This window comes from Glycine max, chromosome 19 (assembly GCF_000004515.6).
Source record: "Glycine max cultivar Williams 82 chromosome 19, Glycine_max_v4.0, whole genome shotgun sequence".
Taxonomy (NCBI): Eukaryota; Viridiplantae; Streptophyta; class Magnoliopsida; order Fabales; family Fabaceae; genus Glycine; species Glycine max.
In genome coordinates this window covers 45487267-45508926 of record NC_038255.2, presented here as the reverse complement: position 1 = coordinate 45508926, position 21660 = coordinate 45487267, and the positions used below count along the sequence as shown (strand labels likewise).

Genomic DNA, 21660 nt, shown 5'->3' with positions numbered 1-21660 from the left:
TGAAATTCCAAAAATTGAAGTCCGATTTGAGAATTTATCAGTGGAGGGAGATGTGCGTGTTGGAAGGAGAGCACTTCCTACCCTACATAATGTTACTCTCAATGCTTTTGAGTTACTTGATTCGGTTTTTTCTTTTAAAAATCTAAAATAATGTTTAGAAGAAATATTTTTTCTTGATGTCAATTAAACAAGATGCTTCCTTCCCGGTTTAACCGTACTAATTATATATGGTTGATAACGCGCGTGTCTATGATTTTAGTCAAATTTAAGAGTACTGTTAATGTTGTTTCAAATTAGTAACTATTTCTCTGATTCATTTGCTGTGCACAATAGAGGATTCTGAGGATGTTTCAGTTCGCATCTTTCAGGACGAGAAAAATTCATATTCTCGATGTCAGTGGAATAGTCAAACCATCAAGGTAGCCTAAAATTATTTGCACACAAGAATATATATATATATATATATATATATATATATATATATATATATATATATATATATATATATATTATCAGCAGTTCCAAGGATGGCTGAATTTTGCTTTTCTTGAATTCATCATAGTTCTAGAAGAAAACTACATTTGTTGATGCTTTTTTTTATTTAATTACTTTGTTGCTTATCCTAGTATTATTTATTGGCATTTAAGATTTAATCTTACTTTATTTAACAGGGTAAAATACCAGGATTACCCTACTTCTGGGTCCTCCAGGTGCAGGGAAAACAACATTGCTTCTGGCACTCGCAGAAAAGTTTGATCGGCATTTGAGAGTTTGGTTCCAGTTATCTTTTCATATTTTTCTTTAGTTCTAGTCAATTTGTATACTTAAATAATTTTTTCTTAGATCTTATCTTCTCATTTGTGTGTACTTTTTTTTTATGACAAACTTATGTTGTGACCAAGCTTTCGGGAGAGTTACTTAATTATTGTGGCCATGACTTAAATAAATTTGTTGCTAAAAAAACTTGTGCCTATATTAGTCAACATGCATGACCTTCATCATGGAGAAATGACGGTGAGAGAGACCTTAGACTTTTCAGCACATTGTCTAGGTGTTGGCACGAGGTATGAGATGTTGAAGGAAATCTCAAGAAGGGAGAGAGAAGCAGGAATTAAGCCAGACCCTGAGATTGATATGCATTCATGAAGGCTATAGCTATATCGAGCCAAAAAACACCAATTTGATAACCGATTATAGAGATTTCACAATAAAAAATATATCATTTTAGATTTTCAATAGATTTTTTCTTATTATCGTAATAAGAATAATCTTTTATTTGATTATTAAAATAAAAAACAAATAAAATTCCTAAATATATTATATCACATGAAAAAAATGATAGTTTTCTAACAAACATCAATATAACTAAATCTTGACCAGAAGTAGTGGAGTATGAAAAGCAAAGATCTAAATAAAAAAAAATAGTCAAAATAGACTCGTATATGGATAAAAAAACACTAAACAAAAAATAAAGAGATTATCAACATAATAGATAGAAGAATAGTTAACATGAATGACATAAATACGGAATGAATACAATTAAAATGAAACTTTAAGACAAAAAATATAAAAGAGTGAGAGAATGAAGAAATTATGGTAGGAAAATAGTTAAAATGAATGAAATTGACATAGAGTGAATGCAATTAATATAAACGTTTGAGTGGGAAAATGAAGATTGTATTAAATAGGTGACGAAGATTTTGAATGGAAAAGAAAAAACTTTTATATATAATATTGACTAAAATTTGCTTCTCTGACAGTATCTTGTTTTTCTGACAGTGTCTCTTATAAATATCTAAGGAATAAAATAAATAATATGTGTCAAATAAATAATATGATAAACTGTCAATATCATACAGGATCAGCATATTGCATTTTGTAACCTTCCAACATCTCAGACAGGAAGGGACTATCGAACCAGAAAAACATTATTATATTTTTGAATAAGCGGTGCTCACGGGGTACTTTCCACATAATTTAAATTCAACTTATTGTCTCTTATCCCTTGTTGGAATATAATTATGAGTTCGATTCAGTATAGTCACTTTATTATTATTACGATCATTATATTTTTACAACTTAAAATAAAAGATCTTTAGAATCTAAGTTTCCAATTTAATTTAAATATGGATCTGATCCTACGAGAACCCATTAAAATAATTTAAGGAATTTACAAGTTGTGATTTGGCGCATAATCATGTTTATTTCTCCAACATTTTCCCACCAAAAACATATACATAACAGATGCAAATAGAGTGTTTAATTTAATGCTTCGGATGTGATTTTCATAAATTATACCAATATAAAAAAAACTATAGATTCTAAACATGATTCCTGGGTTATGAAGGAATTTCCGAAATACCAGTGAGCAGTGTTTGATGAAGGAGACGCAAGGCAAGGCAAGGCATATACTCGCCATAACGCAAAAGATCCTTTTAGCTTTGATGGAACTTTTTAGTTTTTCCTTTCCTTTACGATATAAGAAAAATAAATATAAATATCTGATATGAAAGAGGCGCGTCCATAGCCAGACATTTCATATCCAAGCAAGGCCTTATTATTTGTTTGGGAAAGACAATGTACGATCAGAATTAAAAGAACTGAGCCCAGTGGGCCCCATAACTCCCATCGCCATGCTATTTGGACTGTAAACAAACACACGTAGCACTCTCCTTGTCACCTTCACCGTACAATTTCCATTTCTTATTTAATTTCGTTTATTGCCTCGAAAATTCAATATATTTATTCTATATAATACCATATTGCCAGTCTCTCATTCTCATCATGTCACGTTTCTCTCGGCACCTCGAACTCAACACACTCTTCGAAACTCTGGATCTGTTCTTCTGCTTCTAAGAGACAACATTCTCTTCTTGAATCTCAATCTCTCGGAAACTAAACCCTAAGAACAGACAAAGATGGTTTACACCATCTCGGGAATTCGATTTCCGGTTCTTCCTTCGCTGCACAACTCCCGCTTCCGTGGCGATCGCAGAACTGCGTCTCTTCCCGTTTTTCTCAGAAACAACTCCTTCTCTCGTAATGAAACCTTCCTCATTTTAGCCTTCTGCTTTTACGATTCCGTTACATTCCTCTATTGTCGAGTGAGTTATGTGAATAGTACTTGCTATTTCTCGATTTGATTTGTTTTTATTGTTGTTGCAGTTATCATCATCATCATCGTTGTTGTTGTTGTTGTTTATCTTGATATTATTACTATTGTTATAATTATTATTTGCTTTCTTCATCGTTAAAGTACATGCATCGGCGGAAACTTGTTCGTTTGGTTTTGATTCCGTGTGAGAAGCGAGTGGTAACGTAGTGTAGCTGAAACGTGAGATTCTGGTCATACTGTTTACTTCGTAGGTTGGACTTCGATTTTGTGTTCTATTTCAGTTCATTTTGAAGTTCACGATGTTAGCGTGGCTCCGTTTTGTGACGAACTGAGACGATTGATTTTTTTTTATGACTTAATGTGTGGCTGTGATCCTCTGATTGGATGAATTATAAGGTTTATATGCGTTTTCCTAATTCATTAATCACATGCAGATAAAGCGAAGGATGTAAACTTTGGTTGTGTTTTTACATTGTTAATTAGAATCATAATAACGTATGATACCAGGTTAAATGCCAATGGTGGTGTTGTAATAATTATATTGATTAGAGTATAATATGAGTCATTTTTTTTTGTCACCAAATTATTTGTGCATTCGTATAATTTTATAGTATGTGAAGCCACTGTAGGTTGGTATAACTGATAAACCAAACATTTGAAATTCTGCATCAGCATTTTATTAATTACGGAAAGAATTTATAATATTAGCTATTGTAATAAAGTCATTCTTTTAGACTCACTATAGGCAAAATGTGTTCCATCGAGTTGTAGACTTGTAGGCACGGGAAAGTAATCCGTCTTTCATATATGTTTCTTTTAATTACATTACTGCATGCAAAATTTGTAGTTGAATGACTTGAATCCCATTACTTTACTCTTTTTTGTATGTTCAGAATATGAATTGAATGATTGGATCGTAACTGTACAAGGTTTGATGATGAAAGGGAAATGATCTGTAATCTGAATGGCTATGTTTAAACAAACCATCATTGCGTGAAATTGGCATCATTTGACTTGTGAAACTGGCTATAAATATTTATTGATTGATATTTGATTAGTTTAAATTACTAAAACATCAGTGTGATAACAATAAAAATAGAGAAGGCAAAGAATGTGATAATATTAATTTTACTTTAGATGAACATAAAGTTCAATCTAGATTGTTTGTGGCACTAAATTCTACATGATTGGCTTTAAAACACCTTACTTGTATAATTTATGGCCTCTTTCAGGTAAAACCCTTGCTCTAAAATCTTCCCATGATTCTGATTCCTTGTCTTCTGCGATTGCCAAATCTGATAAAGTACTTATTCCTCAAGATCAAGATAACTCTGCATCCTTGACAGATCAACTTGAAACTCCTGATATAACCTCAGAGGATACACAGGTGCTTTTCTCCTACTCCGTATCGAATATGTTAATGTAATTAGTTTTGAATTTTTGTTGTCACACACCTTTCTTTGTACTGGTTTTCTTGCCAAACGCATCTGGAGAATGATTGAAAACTTTGTGGCTTTTTTATTGCAAAATTGGTGCAGTTTAGGTGACTTTTTAGCAGTGTTCATTATCTGATAGTAACTAATGAGCAAGAAATAATCTGGAGGATGGAGGGAAAACAGATACAAAAACATTATCACTGTTATGACCACCTTTGTTTGATGCAGTTATAGCTTGGTGCTCCCAATTGTTCCAACCTGTGTCACCCTTTGAAAATCTTGTAGCACCTCCTTGGCTTCAAGTTTTGGATTTCCATGAATTCCCTCCAACTGCTGGACAATAGTCACCCCTTTCTGTTTCTAAATCTCATGCTAATTGCTTGGCATCCAAATGGGTATTTGGTTTACAGTTGTGGATTATGTGTTTTATATCAGTTTAAAGTCCCCCAAGGAAATAACCAAAATACTTATCTTCTGGTAGTTTTCTCATTTGAAAGTAAAGAAGAGATTCAAAGGCTTCTGTGTAGTCCTCAACACTTCCCATTTGCTTTAACTCAACCTAATTTTCGTAGGGATTTTCAACCTTTCTTATACCAAAGCTTGCAATCAAGGCTCTTTTAAATATTGCCCGTGTAAGCGTGGCTTTGGTTTCTCTCAATAGTTTGAACCCATGTATGGTTGGGCACTCCATACTATAATTGGCCAACTTAATCCCATAGTTATCAATCACAAAAAAGAAAATTATGAAAATGCTATAGCAGGAAGTGGGATGCTATTTTAAATATTATTATACAAACTAAATAATTTATACTACACATAAATACTCAAACAAACAAAAAATTAAATTAATTCATGATAAATAATAAGTCATAATTTACAAATACAATCTTCATCAATTTGGGAGCAATAAGAACATAGTAATGAAGTCAAAAACTGAAATATGATGGTGAAATTAATATGGGTAGCATGGTTACAAATGCATTTGATTTGTTAATTTTGTTTGCAATTTCTGTTTATTTGTTATTATTAATCTCAAAACTGGCTTTCCTGGAAATCATGAATTTCTTTGAATATTCTTTTCTGAATGTATGTTTTATTCTTTTCAGAACTTAGAGGATTTAACCATGGAAGATGAGGATAAATACAACATTAGTGAAGCAGCTAGCAGTTACAGACATATTGAAGATGGACAAGGCTCTGTTGTATCATCACTTGTAGATGTGAACATTCCGGCCAAGAAAGCGTCGGTATCTGTTGGTAGGAAATCAAAGATAGTAAGTGATGAAGTTAAACCTAAGATCATTCCCCCACCTGGCACTGGACAGAAAATATATGAGATAGATCCATCTTTGCTAGCTCACCGTGACCATCTTGATTTCCGGTAAGAACCACAATTTAGGTGAAGCAAATATTTGACTTTCTAAATGGAGACAACAGTAAACAGAAAGGGAAGGGGGGGGGGGGGGGAATCTGATGTTTTTGTTCCTCAAAAAATGAGTCCAAGCGAGTTACGTTGGACTGTTACAGTACTCTCTGTATAACAACTACCTATTAAATCCTAACAGATTGACAGCTGTCACCAGCTGATGCTGTACAGTTGTGTTGCATTGGTGGTTCGGAATCAGAACTGAAACCAATAAACTAGAATACTACATATACACTGACAATCACAAAACATTGCATGCTCAATTAAATGGGTAAGGTATGGGGCTACGATTTAATATGATATCTACCTTATTAATTTTGAATCCAAGAAACAAATTAATTGTTCATTTTTCTTCTTATATAGGTAATTTATTAACAATTTAACTTATTGTTCTGTACATTACTCTGTGTTTTCCAAACTCTTCCTTCCTCCACTTTTGATACCTACTATACTGTAACTAAATTTAAAATGTAATTTTTTTAAATGCTATTTCTTAAATCACAGTTATGGACAATACAAAAGATTGTGTTATGAAATTGACAAGCATGAAGGCGGTCTGGATACATTTTCTCGTGGTTATGAAAAATTTGGCTTCATACGCAGGTATTATTTTTAGAGTTTAATATCTCGTGCACACATCTAACTTTGTTTCATAAATTATTGATGTCATATTCCTAAGATAATAAATAGCTAAATCAATCCAACATATCTATTGCTGATAATAAACAAAACAATATAAAAAAACACTTGATTGAATACTCTGAGAGATTAAGCCTTGTGTAATTGATGAATGCAACAACTCAAATAACCTTGGTTCAACTGCAAGAAGAAATCCGGCAAGTGGCAACTAGACTAAAACCTTGATGGGCAATAAGTTAAAATCCAACTAATATTAATAATTAGAAATTGTAAGAGACTCAAACAACCAAATTAAGGGCAAGGGAGGCTTGATCTGACCAGAGATGAATAGGGAAGAGGATTAAAAGTAGTGGTGGCTAGAAGGGAGGCAGCATGTGGTTCCAACTTCCAAGCACACAAGAAATACTGGTTGGAAAGATTCCAATGACCAGCACATGGTGGTGCATATGTGGTCCAACAGCTGCAAGCTTCCAGCAACAGGCCAGAATGAGGATGGTGAACAAGGTGGTGGGGATCAGTTGGTGAGAAACATACATCTTCAAGATAGAGATTGCAGCCATGAGAGGAGAGAAAAAGTGAATGAATCGGTGAATTACACCTCTAGTGTTAAATTTTTAATACTAAGTAATGTTAGTACAGGTTACGTACAAATACAATAGTAAAACAATAAATTTACATTAAAAAGGAAAAAGAAAATTATGCACATATCTGTACACCCTAATTTCCAGTTTATCAATATGGTCTTTAATGACTGTAAGCTTTTGTTTGCAGTGCTACAGGCATTACTTACAGAGAGTGGGCACCTGGAGCTAAGGTATATTTCTACTTTATTATTGGTAGGAATAAATATGTTTTTAGTCCCTCACTCCCTCAAATATGGGAGTATTCTTGTTTTAGTCCTCCAAATTAAAACTCTTTTTTTAGTCCTCAAAATTCATAAAATGCTTTTTTCAGTCCTTCTGGTAGATGGTGTTAGGTTGGGCGTTAATGTAGTCGACAGATTTACAATTTGTGGCATTTTTTAGCCGACAGAAAAGTTAAATCTTTAGAATTTATAGATTTTCACTTCTTTTTGAAATTGCCTTCAAAACCTGCATCTTAGCCAAATAGAATTTTGTTTCCAACAAATCTATCGATTCTTCTTTGCACTTGCACTTGCACTTGAAATAACAAAGCTATGTAAAGATAACAGAAAAAAAGAAATAAACTGAAAAACACTCTATCTAAGGACAGAAGCAATACATAAGGTGGTGTTTGAACACCACTCAGATTCAAAATCCATAAAAAAAAAAGACAACGAAATTTGAGGTGGGCTTTGATGATGGTGTGGATCTAGGAGAGGGAGAAGCCGTGAGTGGCAAAGAAGGCAAGGACAAAGTCGTGTTTCTGGGGGGTGTGGAAGTATAGCTTACAGGATGTGATGAGGGAAGATTCCAGGGACGCTGTTATGGCGTTGCGAACGATCATGATGGAAGATGTTCGCAGATCTGTCGAAAGGAAGAAGATGAGATTGTTCCACCAGGAACGTCCAATGGCTCTTTCGTGTCTCTGCCTTTGCTGACTAGCGTGACGACCCAGTCAGCCTCTCTCCGTCAAGCATTCCTATAAAACTTCAAAGAATCACCACGGTAAATGTCCGTCCTTCACCACTTTGGGAAGATCCAGAAAGTGGCGGGACTGACAGAGGGTGGCGAGGACTGTGCTAATGATGAAGATTGTGGGGCGGCAGCGCTCCGCTGTGGCTTCCTCCAGGGAGGAGATGGAGAGGAGACGGAAGTAGACAGTGGGGGATTTGGTGTTAGGTGAGATTCATGAAGGAATTAAACTGACCCGGTTTTTATTTTTTACGTATTTTAGCGGCTTTTAGCTGCCACAAAATTGAAACATTGTTTACCACATCAGACTCCATTAAAGCCGTCTTCACGGAAGGACTAAAAAAACCATTTTGCAACTTTAAGGGACTAAAAAAAGCAACTTTTAATGTGAGGGACTAAAAAAACAGACCCCATATTTGAGGGACAAAAAACATATTTAAGCCTTATTGGTATTGCATTGTTTCTAGTTTTTGGGTTCAAATTATTTTGTAGAGTCCTAAAAAGCATGGATATGACACAGAACATGAGTAATCAGTCATTGTAAACATAATTACTGCTATCATTTATCTAATTATTGTGGTATTCCTATCTGTATTAGTATGAAAGTTCAACAAATAAAAGAAAAATATAAAATGCAGTTAGGGCTATCCAAAGTGCCCAATCAATGTCCATTCAATCAGTGTGTACTGTATTGTCTTTCAACCTACTCTATATGTTAGGGTTTAGGACTTAATAGACTTCTTTAAAGTCTAAATTGCTTGAATGAACTATGCTCTTTCAAACTTTGGCTTTGTGGTTAAATTCATGCATTTACTTGCATTACGGAATGTACTTATGGTAACTGACTGTCAATATAATAATAATAATAATAATAATAATAATAATAATCACCAATTACCTGAAGGTGGAAATGCATTCATTTGGTTAAATTGGAAAGATCTAATTTATAATCTATATGGGTATACATATGTTTTAAGGAGTGGTCTCTATCTTTTTCCTCACTATTCTTCCCCTCTCATTCTATAGTATATCATTCTATATTTTCTTTTTTGGAGAAAATCTTGTTTGGATGTTGTGTGTCTTTAAATTTGAAGACAATTACTTACGCAATTTCTATAAAGCTGTTTTTTATTTCCCCTGCAAACCATTATGGATGTTATTGATTGCTTTTCAGTCAGCAGCATTAATTGGAGACTTCAACAATTGGAATCCAAATGCAGATGTAATGACCAGGGTATGTTATCCTTAATTGGTCTTTAAAGTTCATACATGTGAAATTCAGCATACTTCTTTCATTAATAAGCCCTTATATCATATGTAAATAAAAAGTTGAACATATTGTGGTTTCAACTTCCTCTTTTTTCCTCTGTTTGACAACTGTAAATTTTTATCCTATTGGCAGTCTTTAAATGTTCTAGTTTTGACTTAACAGAATGAATTTGGTGTGTGGGAGATCTTCTTGCCAAACAATGTGGATGGTTCACCACCAATTCCCCATGGTTCTCGGGTCAAGGTAATTTTTCTCCTGAACAAATTATTATTTTGTTGGATTTGGATAAGCTTCATATATGTTCTTACAATCCTTGATAGTCTTTGTTTTTAGAGGTGATACACGCACATTAACTTATACAACATTATTTTTGTGTCTATGTCTCTCCATCCCATCATTAATTACATTTTAAACATATGTCTTTCTCTCTCTTGGTTGTACAAGTATCATTTCTCTTATTTTTATATATACTTACTTTATCAAATAACTAACTTTTGCTTTTCATTGGCATCTAAGTACTTGTATGGGTAATGAATTCTATATCAAATAATCAGGGAGTTGAAAGGAAAATAATTGTATATTGTGTGTATAATACATTCTCCAATATCCTTTTTATAGGGTAAACAACTATGCCTAGAAAAGGAAATAAGGAAATAAGAAAATAAATATCAAGTACTGAGATATTTTGGACCCCCTAAAATATCTGTGATATTTATAACAGGGTTTTTCTAAATATATGTTCTGGTTCCTCATTCACTGATATTGATTTGTGTTTTCCCTTTTTATGAAGAATTACACTGTGAAAGAAGATAAAATTCTTTGCATGTGTAGAGAAGAGACAAGCACGTGACGTATGATATCTGAAAAATTGTCCTCTATAATTTTCAAGCTTACAGATATTTTTTTGCTATTGTATGCATTGCTCTTGCAAACCACACCAATTATGAAAAAGCTAAGGAAGTGTTCCTAGTTGGTCTGTCTCTCTTTATATTTGGTATTTTTAAGTTAATTGTTTCGTTACCAGGACATCATATCCTTGACTACTTTCTTTCTCTTGTTATATTTCTTCTACAAAAGAATAAGGACAACTTCTTAGCTGGGATAATCATACATGTTAAATGTTTCTAGATATCTTGAACTAAGCTTGTGGGTATTCTCTGTGAAGTGTGAACTAAATATCTCTTAAACATATATTTGTAGATCCGCATGGATACTCCCTCTGGAATCAAGGACTCAATTCCTGCTTGGATTAAGTTTTCTGTACAGGCTCCTGGTGAAATTCCATACAGCGGAATATACTATGATCCCCCAGAAGAGGTAAAAGATTCTAGACTTCTTACATGTAGGATACACTTAGAAAAAGAGATGACAAATCTAATATCTCTTTTCCCATCATTTGTAGTACTCATCATGGTTTCAACAGAACTTTTAATGCTGATATGCAATGATGTTGACAGTTTTGTAGTTTTTTTCAAGCCATCGCCACTCTGGCTTTTTTCTTATATTAGGAAGAAATATCCCCCACTCCTTTTCTCAGAAGGATAATACTATAATAGATGTATATAATTTCTCTCCTTAATTATAACCAAAAATAAAGATAGTCAATACTGCAATATTTAAGAATATTTCATAACTGGCAGAATGCTGAATAATGTTGAAGGTAGCACTGTTAAAACATTAGCATATGAAATGAAAAAAAAAAATTATCTGTTGACAGCAGTCATCCCAGTTATCTGTACAAAACTTGGGTATATTTCAAAATATCATGTGATGGTTACTTATATTTTTTCATTTTAATGTCATGCACTAATGTGTTCGGTGGCTTTATTTTTTTCTTTTCACAGGAAAAATATGTCTTCAAACATCCACAGCCAAAGAGACCAAAATCACTTAGAATATATGAGTCACACATCGGAATGAGCAGTCCGGTGAGTTTTCTTTCTTTATGTGATATCAATAAGTGATTAATTTCTTTTCCCTTTCCTTGTCTTATTTCAAAGTCAATGATCTATTACATCATAAAGTTTGATCTTTTTATTTTTTTCTATCATGAATCACATAGCTGTCTGAAGCCTTGCTTGTGAGTCATTGCTTCCAAGCTATGCCTCTTTATTTACTGTGCACCCTAGTAATGGGTGAGTTTTCGTCAGATTATTTTCCTATAATCTAGGAAAAGTTGTTTTTTCTCTTAATAGCCACTGCATTTAACTTTTAAAAACCAAGATATTGGCTATCTTTATTTGGTTGCTTTGAGGAAGCTTTATTCATGATTATGCCAGAAGACATCAAATTGACTTGCACTACTAAGTAGACACCATCCAAAACTAAATTTGCTATTGTTAAGAGTTAGGAAAGAGGGGAGGGAAAGTTAGGTAGCAACAGTTAGAGAAGTTACTTAATTAGAGGGGTTAAGTAGATACAAATAGGGGGAAGAAGGGTGGAAGGATTCATTCAGAGATTTTAAACTTTTGTTAGAAAGGAGAAAGTGAGAAACCCTTTGTGAAGGGGAAACTCTTGGAAGAGAATTTTTTTAACCTATCATGAATCATTCGGTAAAACTTTCAGTTTCTTTGTCAATTTCTCATATTTCTTTCCTGGGTTTGTAACAATTGGTCCAATCTGCTGGATCTCTAGTCAGGTTGGGGAAGAATGGAGAATGCAGCACTGTACTTGAAAGAGGTGACCAACAATTATGGATTACAACCTCGTTCATGGGAATTCACCATTCCTGAGCCCAAGATACTGAATTGGTTGATGGAGATGTGGGTACTCGATTGTGATGAAAAAGGGTGGAGGTACCACCTTTAGAGATCAAGAAAAGTATTTAAGAGGAAGGAGAAATAAAGAATTTGTTGGGTCAAGGGATAAAGAAATAGGGACTCTAGTGAGGAAGTAAGGGTAGCAGATGGCATCATAGAGCTGTGTGAGGCTGTGAAATGGTAGAAGAGATTGGGGTGAAAGAAAATGATGGACAACCTGTTCAATAGACATGGAATTTGCCAGATTCCCCAAAATCAAGAAACTACAAGGTAATTGTGTGTCATGGAAGAATACCATTCTTGGGCAAGGAATGTTGAATAGGTTGAGAACAATAGTTACTTCACGAAGCCTATAGCCAATGTTTCAGGTCAGGCAGCCAGAACATGTGGTGGCTTCAATGTTGTGGAAAACATGTTGTGGTTAGTAAAGCAACTTACAACCCAGTTAGGATTTTGTCATCAACTGCAATTCAAGCAATAGATTCTTTCTTGGTTAGTTCAAATTTTCTAGGAGCCCACCTATGCTAATATTGGCCACTGCTCCGCCACTTCCAAACCCACTAAACTTGACCATTGTAGCAATGTTCTACAAGATGTGAAGTGAGCAGATTGAGGTGGAGGATGAAAGGGAAGATGCGGTAATGTTTCTCATGGAAGCAGCACCGAGATCAGGATTATACAGAGACTGATTACACCCCTACCATCACCAGACACAAGCTCGCATACAGAAGCCAGTGGATTGTTACCAGCAGAGCCACCATGGGTGTGCACAAGAGAGATATGTATTGCTGGGTTAGAAGAAACAGAAAGGAGGAGCAGAATGGCATTCTGCAAAATGGGTCTTATTCTTGACCTAATGGGCCAAGCCCAACCTTGTCTCAGTATTTGGGTTTGTGAAGAAAGAGGTGGGACGTTACAAATGTATAAACTAGGGTCATGTTTTGAACTAATGGGACAAGCAAATTGTGATTGGAAAATAGGACAGGATCTCTATTTGGTCCTCAAGCAGATGGAGACACTTACCGTCCAGCATCTCATCTCAGAACAGGCCCACATTTATGGTGTTTTTCACCTCCCTACTGAACGGGGCAAAAGGAAAAACTAGGATTGAATTTCAGAATTTCAACCTAGGGACATTGTTGAATTTCAACATGCTAGTATTGTAAGGAGTTAGGAGCGAAGGGAAAATTAGTTAGCAACAGTTAAAGAAGCTAATCAGTTAGTTAGTTAGAGGGGTTAATTAGATTTAAATAGGGGGAAGAAGGATGGAAGAATTCATTCAGAGATTTAGAAGATTTGTAAGGGGGAACCCTATGTGAAGGGGAGACCTTTGGAGGAGAATTCTTTCTTTTACTATCTTTCATTCAATAAAATTGTTCAGTTCCTTTGTTTGTTTCTATCAATTTCTCATATTTCTTTCCAGGGTTCAGAATAGATGTACCTTGGGCAAGTATGACTAGGCTGACCTAATGACATTCACAGGACACCTTTCTGATTTGGTGATTATTCTAAAAAAAAAAAAAATCTAGAAACTTCAAACTGCAAATGGTTACTTGTTTCCAAATTCTTTTAATCTGTCTTAAAGTGAAACTATCTTACCATTTGCAGAAGCAACACTAGTAACATCTGAGACTCCATGTCCAATAAATGCTAAGCAAAATGTATCAGTTGCTATGTGCAACAAAGACTTTAAGTTTTGTAAAAGAAAACTTAATTCTATATTGAATGACTTATTTGCAATGAAGACATTGATCTCATTTGTACACTGTACAGTGAATGTCGATTGAATTTAAATGACGGAATATTTTGTTTTGTATTAGAGATTAAATCTATGATGTTCAAGAAAGTTCCTATGTATAGTATCAGTTCTTTTTCTACTATTAACAATTTTGTGAACCATGCGGCGCAGGAGCCAAAAATCAATACATATGTCAATTTTAGAGATGATGTACTGCCTCGCATTAAAAGGCTTGGCTATAATGCTGTCCAGATTATGGCTATCCAAGAACATTCTTATTATGCCAGCTTTGGGTAACTCTTCTGTTATTATTTTTCTCTGCTCCCAAATTGCTGATGGTTTCAATGTGATTCAAACAATAACAGGCAGTTTTGTGTCCTATATTTCTTGTTTCTCAGTGCATTAGTGTTTTCCTCCTAACTTTGATGGCCTGATTGTAAAAATATTGTTCTGCATGATGCAGGTACCATGTTACAAATTTCTTTGCACCTAGCAGCCGATTTGGAACTCCAGAGGAACTTAAGTCTCTGATAGACAGAGCCCATGAACTGGGTCTGCTTGTTCTGATGGATATTGTACACAGGTAATGGTTATACGTTATTATTCTTTTCATTATTTTGGCAATATCTCTATTTCTTTCCTTTCAACCTTGTCCTCAATTATTATTACATGAATGATATTATTTGTAAGGTTTTATCCATGGTATTTAAGTTTCTGCTTAGACCTGATTACCAATATCTTATGAATGTAGCCATGCATCAAATAATACATTGGATGGGCTGAACATGTTTGATGGAACTGATGGTCATTACTTCCATCCTGGGTCACGAGGTTATCATTGGATGTGGGATTCTCGCCTTTTTAACTATGGAAGCTGGGAAGTAAGTGCTGGCTCCAAAGAATTCATTGGCATAGTATCTGAAAAAAATTTCTATACCTTCTGTTCAACAGTAAATGACTTACTTTAATTCTTAATTTAGGTTCTAAGGTATCTACTTTCGAATGCACGATGGTGGCTGGATGAATACAAGTTTGATGGATTTCGATTTGATGGTGTTACATCAATGATGTACACACATCATGGATTGGAGGTAATTGAATTTTGTGTTTGGTCTTTAAGTTTCTTGGTATTTTAAGATAACTTGGCTACCTTTTTCTTAGTTAAGTGTTCAAGGATTACTGGATTGCCAATTGAAGTAGAAATGGGTGAAATTTTAAATGCCATTATGTATTTTATCAGAAAATTGCAGAGAATTTGACAGATTTATTGTTTTCATGAGCGTGTTTGTTTTCGTATACCTCATGTGTTGTAGCAGATACCTTGTCCCCCCCTCCCCCTACACACTTCTTTCCCCTTTCTAATAAATTTCTTCCTTGGCTCAAAAATAGTTCTGCACAATAACTTATTACTTGATTCCAGAAGCTATATTTTACTCATGATTGAGCATCTTATGGTCCTTTTTGGTGTAATCCAGTATGGACTATGGAGTGTGTCTTTCTAATCATGGTAACTTTTCCTGTTATGTATGCTAAAATTTTCATTAGGGGATTCTACACTATCTTAAGCTAATCAGAGATAAATTTCTGTTTCCTTCTTATGTTAAAACAATGAGTTAACAGAACAAATCAACCCAAGAAATCCATCCAGAATTGTGTTGGTTCTATCACAAATCATGCATCGAATCTCATCCTAAAGGCCAAGTTATAGCAGCAGCAACTCTGTTCTGGATTCTCCCCACCCCCACTCCATCTGTACATTCGAATCAACCCAATTATGCTGAGAACACAATTAAGCCCAAACTTATTAAACAAGGGAAAGAGTGCAAGACCTGCAATTAACCTCAAACCAGTACAACATACTAAATACTAAGTGCAAAGAGTGCAAGACCTACAATTATGTTGAAGAACTGATGAAATATATTTTAGCAGCGATTAGCCCTGCAAAGAGTGCAAAGGATTATATTTCACTCATATTCTTTCTCAATCATTTAATTTTTTTTCTTTTGCATTATTGAATCTCGCTGCAGGTAGCATTTACTGGAAATTACAATGAGTATTTTGGTTTTGCAACTGATGTTGATGCTGTGGTTTACCTGATGCTGACTAATGATGTCATTCATGGGCTCTTCCCTGAGGCTGTTACAATTGGTGAAGATGTATGTTGTCTCTTAAAGTTTTGAATTAATGTAATTCTGTTAACATTTTATTCTAACTGTTTTAGTTTAGTAGTTGTCATGTCTCAAATTTTAGTTGACTCTCCATGGTCAAGTATATAGATGGTCCTTTAACTGTTGTAAAGAGCAAAAAGACAATATGATGTTTGAACCCTCTATTTGACTGTATGAAAACTTGCAGTTGACAATTCAATTTTCTTTCCATTTCCAGGTGAGTGGAATGCCTACATTCTGCCTTCCTACACAAGATGGTGGGATTGGCTTTGATTATCGCCTGCACATGGCCATTGCAGACAAGTGGATTGAGATTCTCAAGTAACCTTCTGCTTTTATTCTGGAGCACAAATACATCATGTTATCTTATGTTTCCTCTTAAATAGTCCTGATTATGTATATATAAAATTATATATAGGGCATGTGCATAAATTACACTTTCTTGCTTTGCAACCTTGACCCAAAAGAAGGACTATAAATGGGTTAAACCCAATGAGAGTGGGTGACATAGAAAGAACCATGTTAATAGGATTTTATATTTACTTGTGATTTTTCAAGAATTTTTATATTTGATTAGAATTAGAATAATGATTTGTCTAGAATTTTCATTATCTTTGGGTTACAAATACCCTTTAGGTGCCTTATATTTTCATACCTTTTTACAAAACAGTATTGAGATTAGGTGCCTTGTGTTTTCATACTTAATAAAATAGTATTGAGATTATTGTTTCTACCGATTGTTTGAAACCCAAGTTAGAGGAGTACTCTGCCTTAGAAGAGAGTAATTCAGGTTTAATGCTTTATTGTTCTACATCAAATATAAAATCCTAATAATATGATTCTCTATTCTGCATCAATGGGCCCCAAAAAATTGTACCAATCTAATGTTCCATAGTATAAGCAAGTCAAATATGACATGGTTTTCTCTGATCAATTACTAGTATGCTAAATGCTAATAGAATATGTTAAGCCCTTTGGAAAGTGGGAACTTTGAGATGCCAGCTTCAAAGGTATGCTAAAGTGAAAGTCTTCTTAGCTCATTCAATACCCCTCCAAAATGTTAGATTTAGATATAAGTGTGAATGAAGAATAATTCTTTGTTTTGATATACTATATGCAAGGTAGTTCTTCAATTTGATGAAGCTTGTTAGAGTGTTAGCTAATTCTTTGCATCTAAAAAGGTGCAACACTTTTTGTGTCTTAACATTGCAATTGTCTATACCTTTTGGTTCCAAGTTGTTATTCAAATCCTAAACCCTTAAAATCCATCTCATCATTTCATCTCCAACAACCACTGTCATTCATTCTTACTGTTTGCAAGTAGTGTGAAAAGAAACCATGGGTGATTTCAGCAGTGTCTTTTTTTGTGTAGGAAGAACGATGAAGACTGGAAAATGGGTGATATCATCCACACATTAACAAACAGAAGGTGGCTGGAAAAATGTGTAGCTTATGCTGAAAGTCATGACCAGGCCTTGGTTGGTGACAAGACAATTGCATTCTGGTTGATGGACAAGGTATTTATCTCTTCAATGTTTTGTGTTCTCATCCATTTGAAACTGCATGCTGCAATAAAGTTCTTATTTACAGCATATAAAAAAATACTTGCTTGACTATTATAAATCTTATGTAAACATATCATACGCATTTGCAATCAGCTTCTGATGTTGAGTATATCAGCTTAGAAAGAATGCCTGATATAGCATCCATCAATTCTTTGGCTGTTTCTTGAATTATTTGTTCTTACTTAGCTTCTGTCAAATTATATGAGGACACTTATGTTTGCTTTATAAGTGTATTGCTGCAGTTTGCCATTTGACATATATTTTACTAATGTTCTGTTGGCTGCGTCAGGATATGTATGACTTCATGGCTTTAGACAGACCATCCACTCCTATTATAGATCGTGGTATAGCGTTGCACAAAATGATTAGGCTTATTACCATGGGCCTTGGTGGTGAAGGGTATTTAAATTTTATGGGGAATGAATTCGGCCATCCTGGTAATCATATTTGACTTGTGTCATGTCATTACTTACGTAGAGATTCAATAATGATATGACCAGTTAGATTTTATATTATCAAGTTAAGTTTAGCATTGCTCATTCATTGTTGCTCACTTCAGAGTGGATTGATTTCCCAAGGGGTGATCAACATCTTCCTAATGGCGTAGTAGTTCCAGGGAATAACAACAGTTTTGACAAGTGCAGGCGTAGATTTGACTTGGTAAGTCCATGATTTCTTCATTCAGGACCTGTGCAATTACTAATTTATATTCCCACTGTTTAGTGTTTGTGTTTTATGAGATTGCAGTTAGTTAAGCACTACTTTGTTGCAAAAATGTGTTTATCTTATTACTGAGGAATTATAAACCATACTGATCATATGTGAACATGTTTGAAGATTAGAGGAATGAGAGTCATGCAACTTTTTCTTTCTTCATCCTTATTCTTTCTTGTGAATACAAGGATAATTTGATGCACCAACTAGTTAACATGCTAGTCAAAGTTCTCTAAGCACCATGGATTTCTTATATTTGTGTGACAAAAACTAGATGGCTATGATATCTATGGCAAAATTGTTCTCTTTCGGCATTTTCTTTGTTATTGTTGATTGTTCCAGTTTTCTTACAAACCATTACATAATCAACATGGATGCCTCTTCCACTGAAATGTAGAGTGTTTTTCTTTGTTCCTGAAAATTATTATCCTAATTTAGTAACAGTTACTAAAGTAAGATGATATATTTGAACAGTTGAAATACCTGGAGTAATGATGAAACTAGCATATGACTTGCTTGTGATGTGTATCTCGGACAATGCATGTCATGAAAGTCAAATAAAGTTGCTAACAGTTAAACACATGGAGTGAGAAAATGAAACTAGAGCCCCTGCTCCAGGTAGGGCAACATGTATATATATAGAACTTAAAAATCTGAAAAAGATTATCATGAATTGTTGACTGATAGAATCTCAGTTTTGTGAGCAAAACTATAAAAAAAATGCATTGTTTTGTTTACTATCTACATTACTTTGACATTAAGCATTCAGTACATGTACTTATTATCGGAAAAGAGAAAAGAATTATTTACAAGGCAATAGTTCAAAGTTACAAAACTTATCTTCTGTACTTCTTAATCAGGGCGATGCGGACTATCTAAGATATCAAGGGATGCAAGAATTTGATCAGGCTATGCAGCACCTAGAAGAAAAGTTTGGTGTAAGTCTTCATTTTCCGCCTGCCTCTCCTATTTCCTATGAATTGTCCTATGAAATCTCTATTGGAAGGTTATCTAACTTTGATCTTATGGCTATTGCTCATCATTGGAGATAACACGTGTAATTTTGAGTACACCATGATCATCATCATAATCATGATAACAATAGACACTTGTGAAAGCAGATTTTTTATTTTATTTTTCTTCCAAAACAGTTTCTACCCACATGGTTATGGAACCCAAGTACTAATAGTATTTTAACCTAGGTTAGTTATCCCCCGTGGTAGAAGCAGTTAAGGAAAAATAACTGTACTTAGTACTTACCTTTTTGCTGCAGTTCATGACTGCTGAGCACCAGTATATTTCACGGAAAAATGAAGGTGACAAAATTATAGTCTTCGAAAGGGGCAACCTCATCTTTGTCTTCAATTTTCATTGGACCAACAGCTATTCAGATTACAGAGTTGGCTGCTCAACCCCTGGGAAATATAAGGTATATTTGTGTGTCATTCTCTGGCAAGACTAATGGTGATATTAGAAGTTTCTTTATAACTATGCAAAGCTACCATCTGTTATTTTTCATCTCAAGAAACAATCATTTTTATCATTTGTCTGGTTAGTCTCCTCACTCAGATCCCAATTCAGGAATGCGCAATATGTGGATTAAGTTTTAAATCGTAAAACCCTTTATTGGACCAAGTTAATCCTCTCAATGCTAAAGCATATTATTATTGAAATCAATGGCCCTATCATCAAATTCACTTCTTTAACTATGGTGTCCAGCATTCAAGCCGATCCATATCGGTAACTGCTCATTCTATTTGGAGTTGTTTAGGCAAAGGTGCCTTCCCCTGTCCACAAAATTCAAATCATCAAATTGAAGCTCATCTTAACGGAAGTTTAATCAAGAACAATGAGCAAAAGGTCCCCAAAAAACATAGTCTAGTTTTGCACTCTTTTATCCAATTCCATCTATGGATGGTCTGGTCCCATCGTGTACTTTTGATACGAGAGTACTACTGATACCGACACCGGATGCTAATGCGTGCAGCGATATGACCAAATATTATTTTCTCTTTTTCTTTTCCTAAGTTTGAGAATATGTTTAATAAGTGGTTTATGCATTTCCTTTTTCCAGATTGTCTTGGATTCAGATGATGCCTTGTTTGGTGGCTTCAGTAGGCTCAATCACGCTGCTGAGTACTTCACCTCAGTATGGAACTTCTCTAAACTTGTATCTGAGTGTGCACCATGCTCTGGCATGGACACACCAAGTGTGTTGTTGTGTTGTGTCTTGTTTGTATTTCCTATTCGTGTTCTTTTACATTCTTGCAGACCTAATTTTATCATTTTGACTATCCCAATGGAATAAACAAACTCCTTGAATTCTCTTCGGTGATTTTACAGGAAGGATGGTATGATGACCGACCTCGATCCTTTCTTATCTATGCACCTTCTAGAACAGCAGTGGTTTATGCCCTAGCAGATGAAGCTGAACCTGCCCTAGCAGATGCAACTGAACCAGAGCCAGTTGATCTTGATGACAAGCTTCTGGGATGAATGTTACGAGTGCACAAAGGCATGGATGCAGTAAACCCCTAGTCAAACTAGCCAACCAGCGTCTGATGGTTTAACCGCCACTGGAACATCAAAGAAGCAGAATTTTGAAGTGGAATAAGTGAAGCGCTAGTTCATCTTTAGTGAGGCAGGAGACTAGCCTCGAAATCTAGTACATGTGCCTTGCTAGGTAATAAGTTGTGATAGCACACCCATCTTCCTATTTTTACTTTTTAGGATTTATCGTCTTGACATGTTATAAGTTGCGCCGCGATTGAGAAATGTGAATCAACAAAGCTATGGTCCGCGAACCTGAGACTCAATGTACCTATGCACATATCAATCTTCATTAAGTGCATACTCTGTTAAGAGTTGGAAGCTTCCAAGGGGCTTTTACCGTGGGAAATTTTGCAGGAGGCTTTTAAATATGTTTCCTTTAGATTTTATTTTTATTTATTGATTAAACTGTTTCCTTTATATTTCAAAGTTGAGTTGTAGCACAACTCAGAGTATTCTATGCAGTGTAATAAAGACATTGTACACGGTCATAAAAAAGAAAATAAAATAATCGCCTACTGTATATAGGGTCGCTCCTTCACTTCCTTTCACCATGTATTTTTTTAAAATAATAAAGAATGTTTACATTCATTTTCCATAGTTATCAGTTTCCTTTTTTTGCGGTGACCAGTGGCAAAATTATCAGTCTAATGTTCGGGAAGGAAATATTTATTCTAACTCCAAG

General features: G+C 34.7%; 1 protein-coding gene across 2 annotated transcripts; it reads left to right on the top strand.

The window, feature by feature from the left end:
• Window positions 1-2751: 2751 nt before the first annotated feature.
• On the top strand, window positions 2752-21498 carry LOC100785968 (1,4-alpha-glucan-branching enzyme 1, chloroplastic/amyloplastic). Of its 2 annotated transcripts, XM_003554372.5 has the most exons (22): window positions 2755-3039; window positions 4348-4502; window positions 5658-5932; window positions 6482-6580; window positions 7388-7430; window positions 9386-9445; window positions 9644-9724; window positions 10682-10798; window positions 11326-11409; window positions 14150-14271; window positions 14442-14561; window positions 14730-14859; window positions 14959-15069; window positions 16006-16134; window positions 16364-16467; window positions 17519-17663; window positions 18001-18148; window positions 18271-18371; window positions 19286-19363; window positions 19699-19854; window positions 20500-20574; window positions 20769-21498. In XM_003554372.5, the coding sequence occupies exons 1-22, from the start codon at window positions 2919-2921 to the stop codon at window positions 20919-20921; spliced, it is 2607 nt and encodes an 868-aa protein (XP_003554420.1). In that variant the 5' UTR covers window positions 2755-2918; the 3' UTR covers window positions 20922-21498. The 2 variants fall into 2 exon arrangements, 1 of the variants encoding a protein (XP_003554420.1); XR_001386560.3 differs by lacking the exons at window positions 19699-19854; window positions 20500-20574; window positions 20769-21498 and adding an exon at window positions 18900-19043 and having other exon boundaries at window positions 2752-3039.
• Window positions 21499-21660: the final 162 nt, after the last annotated feature.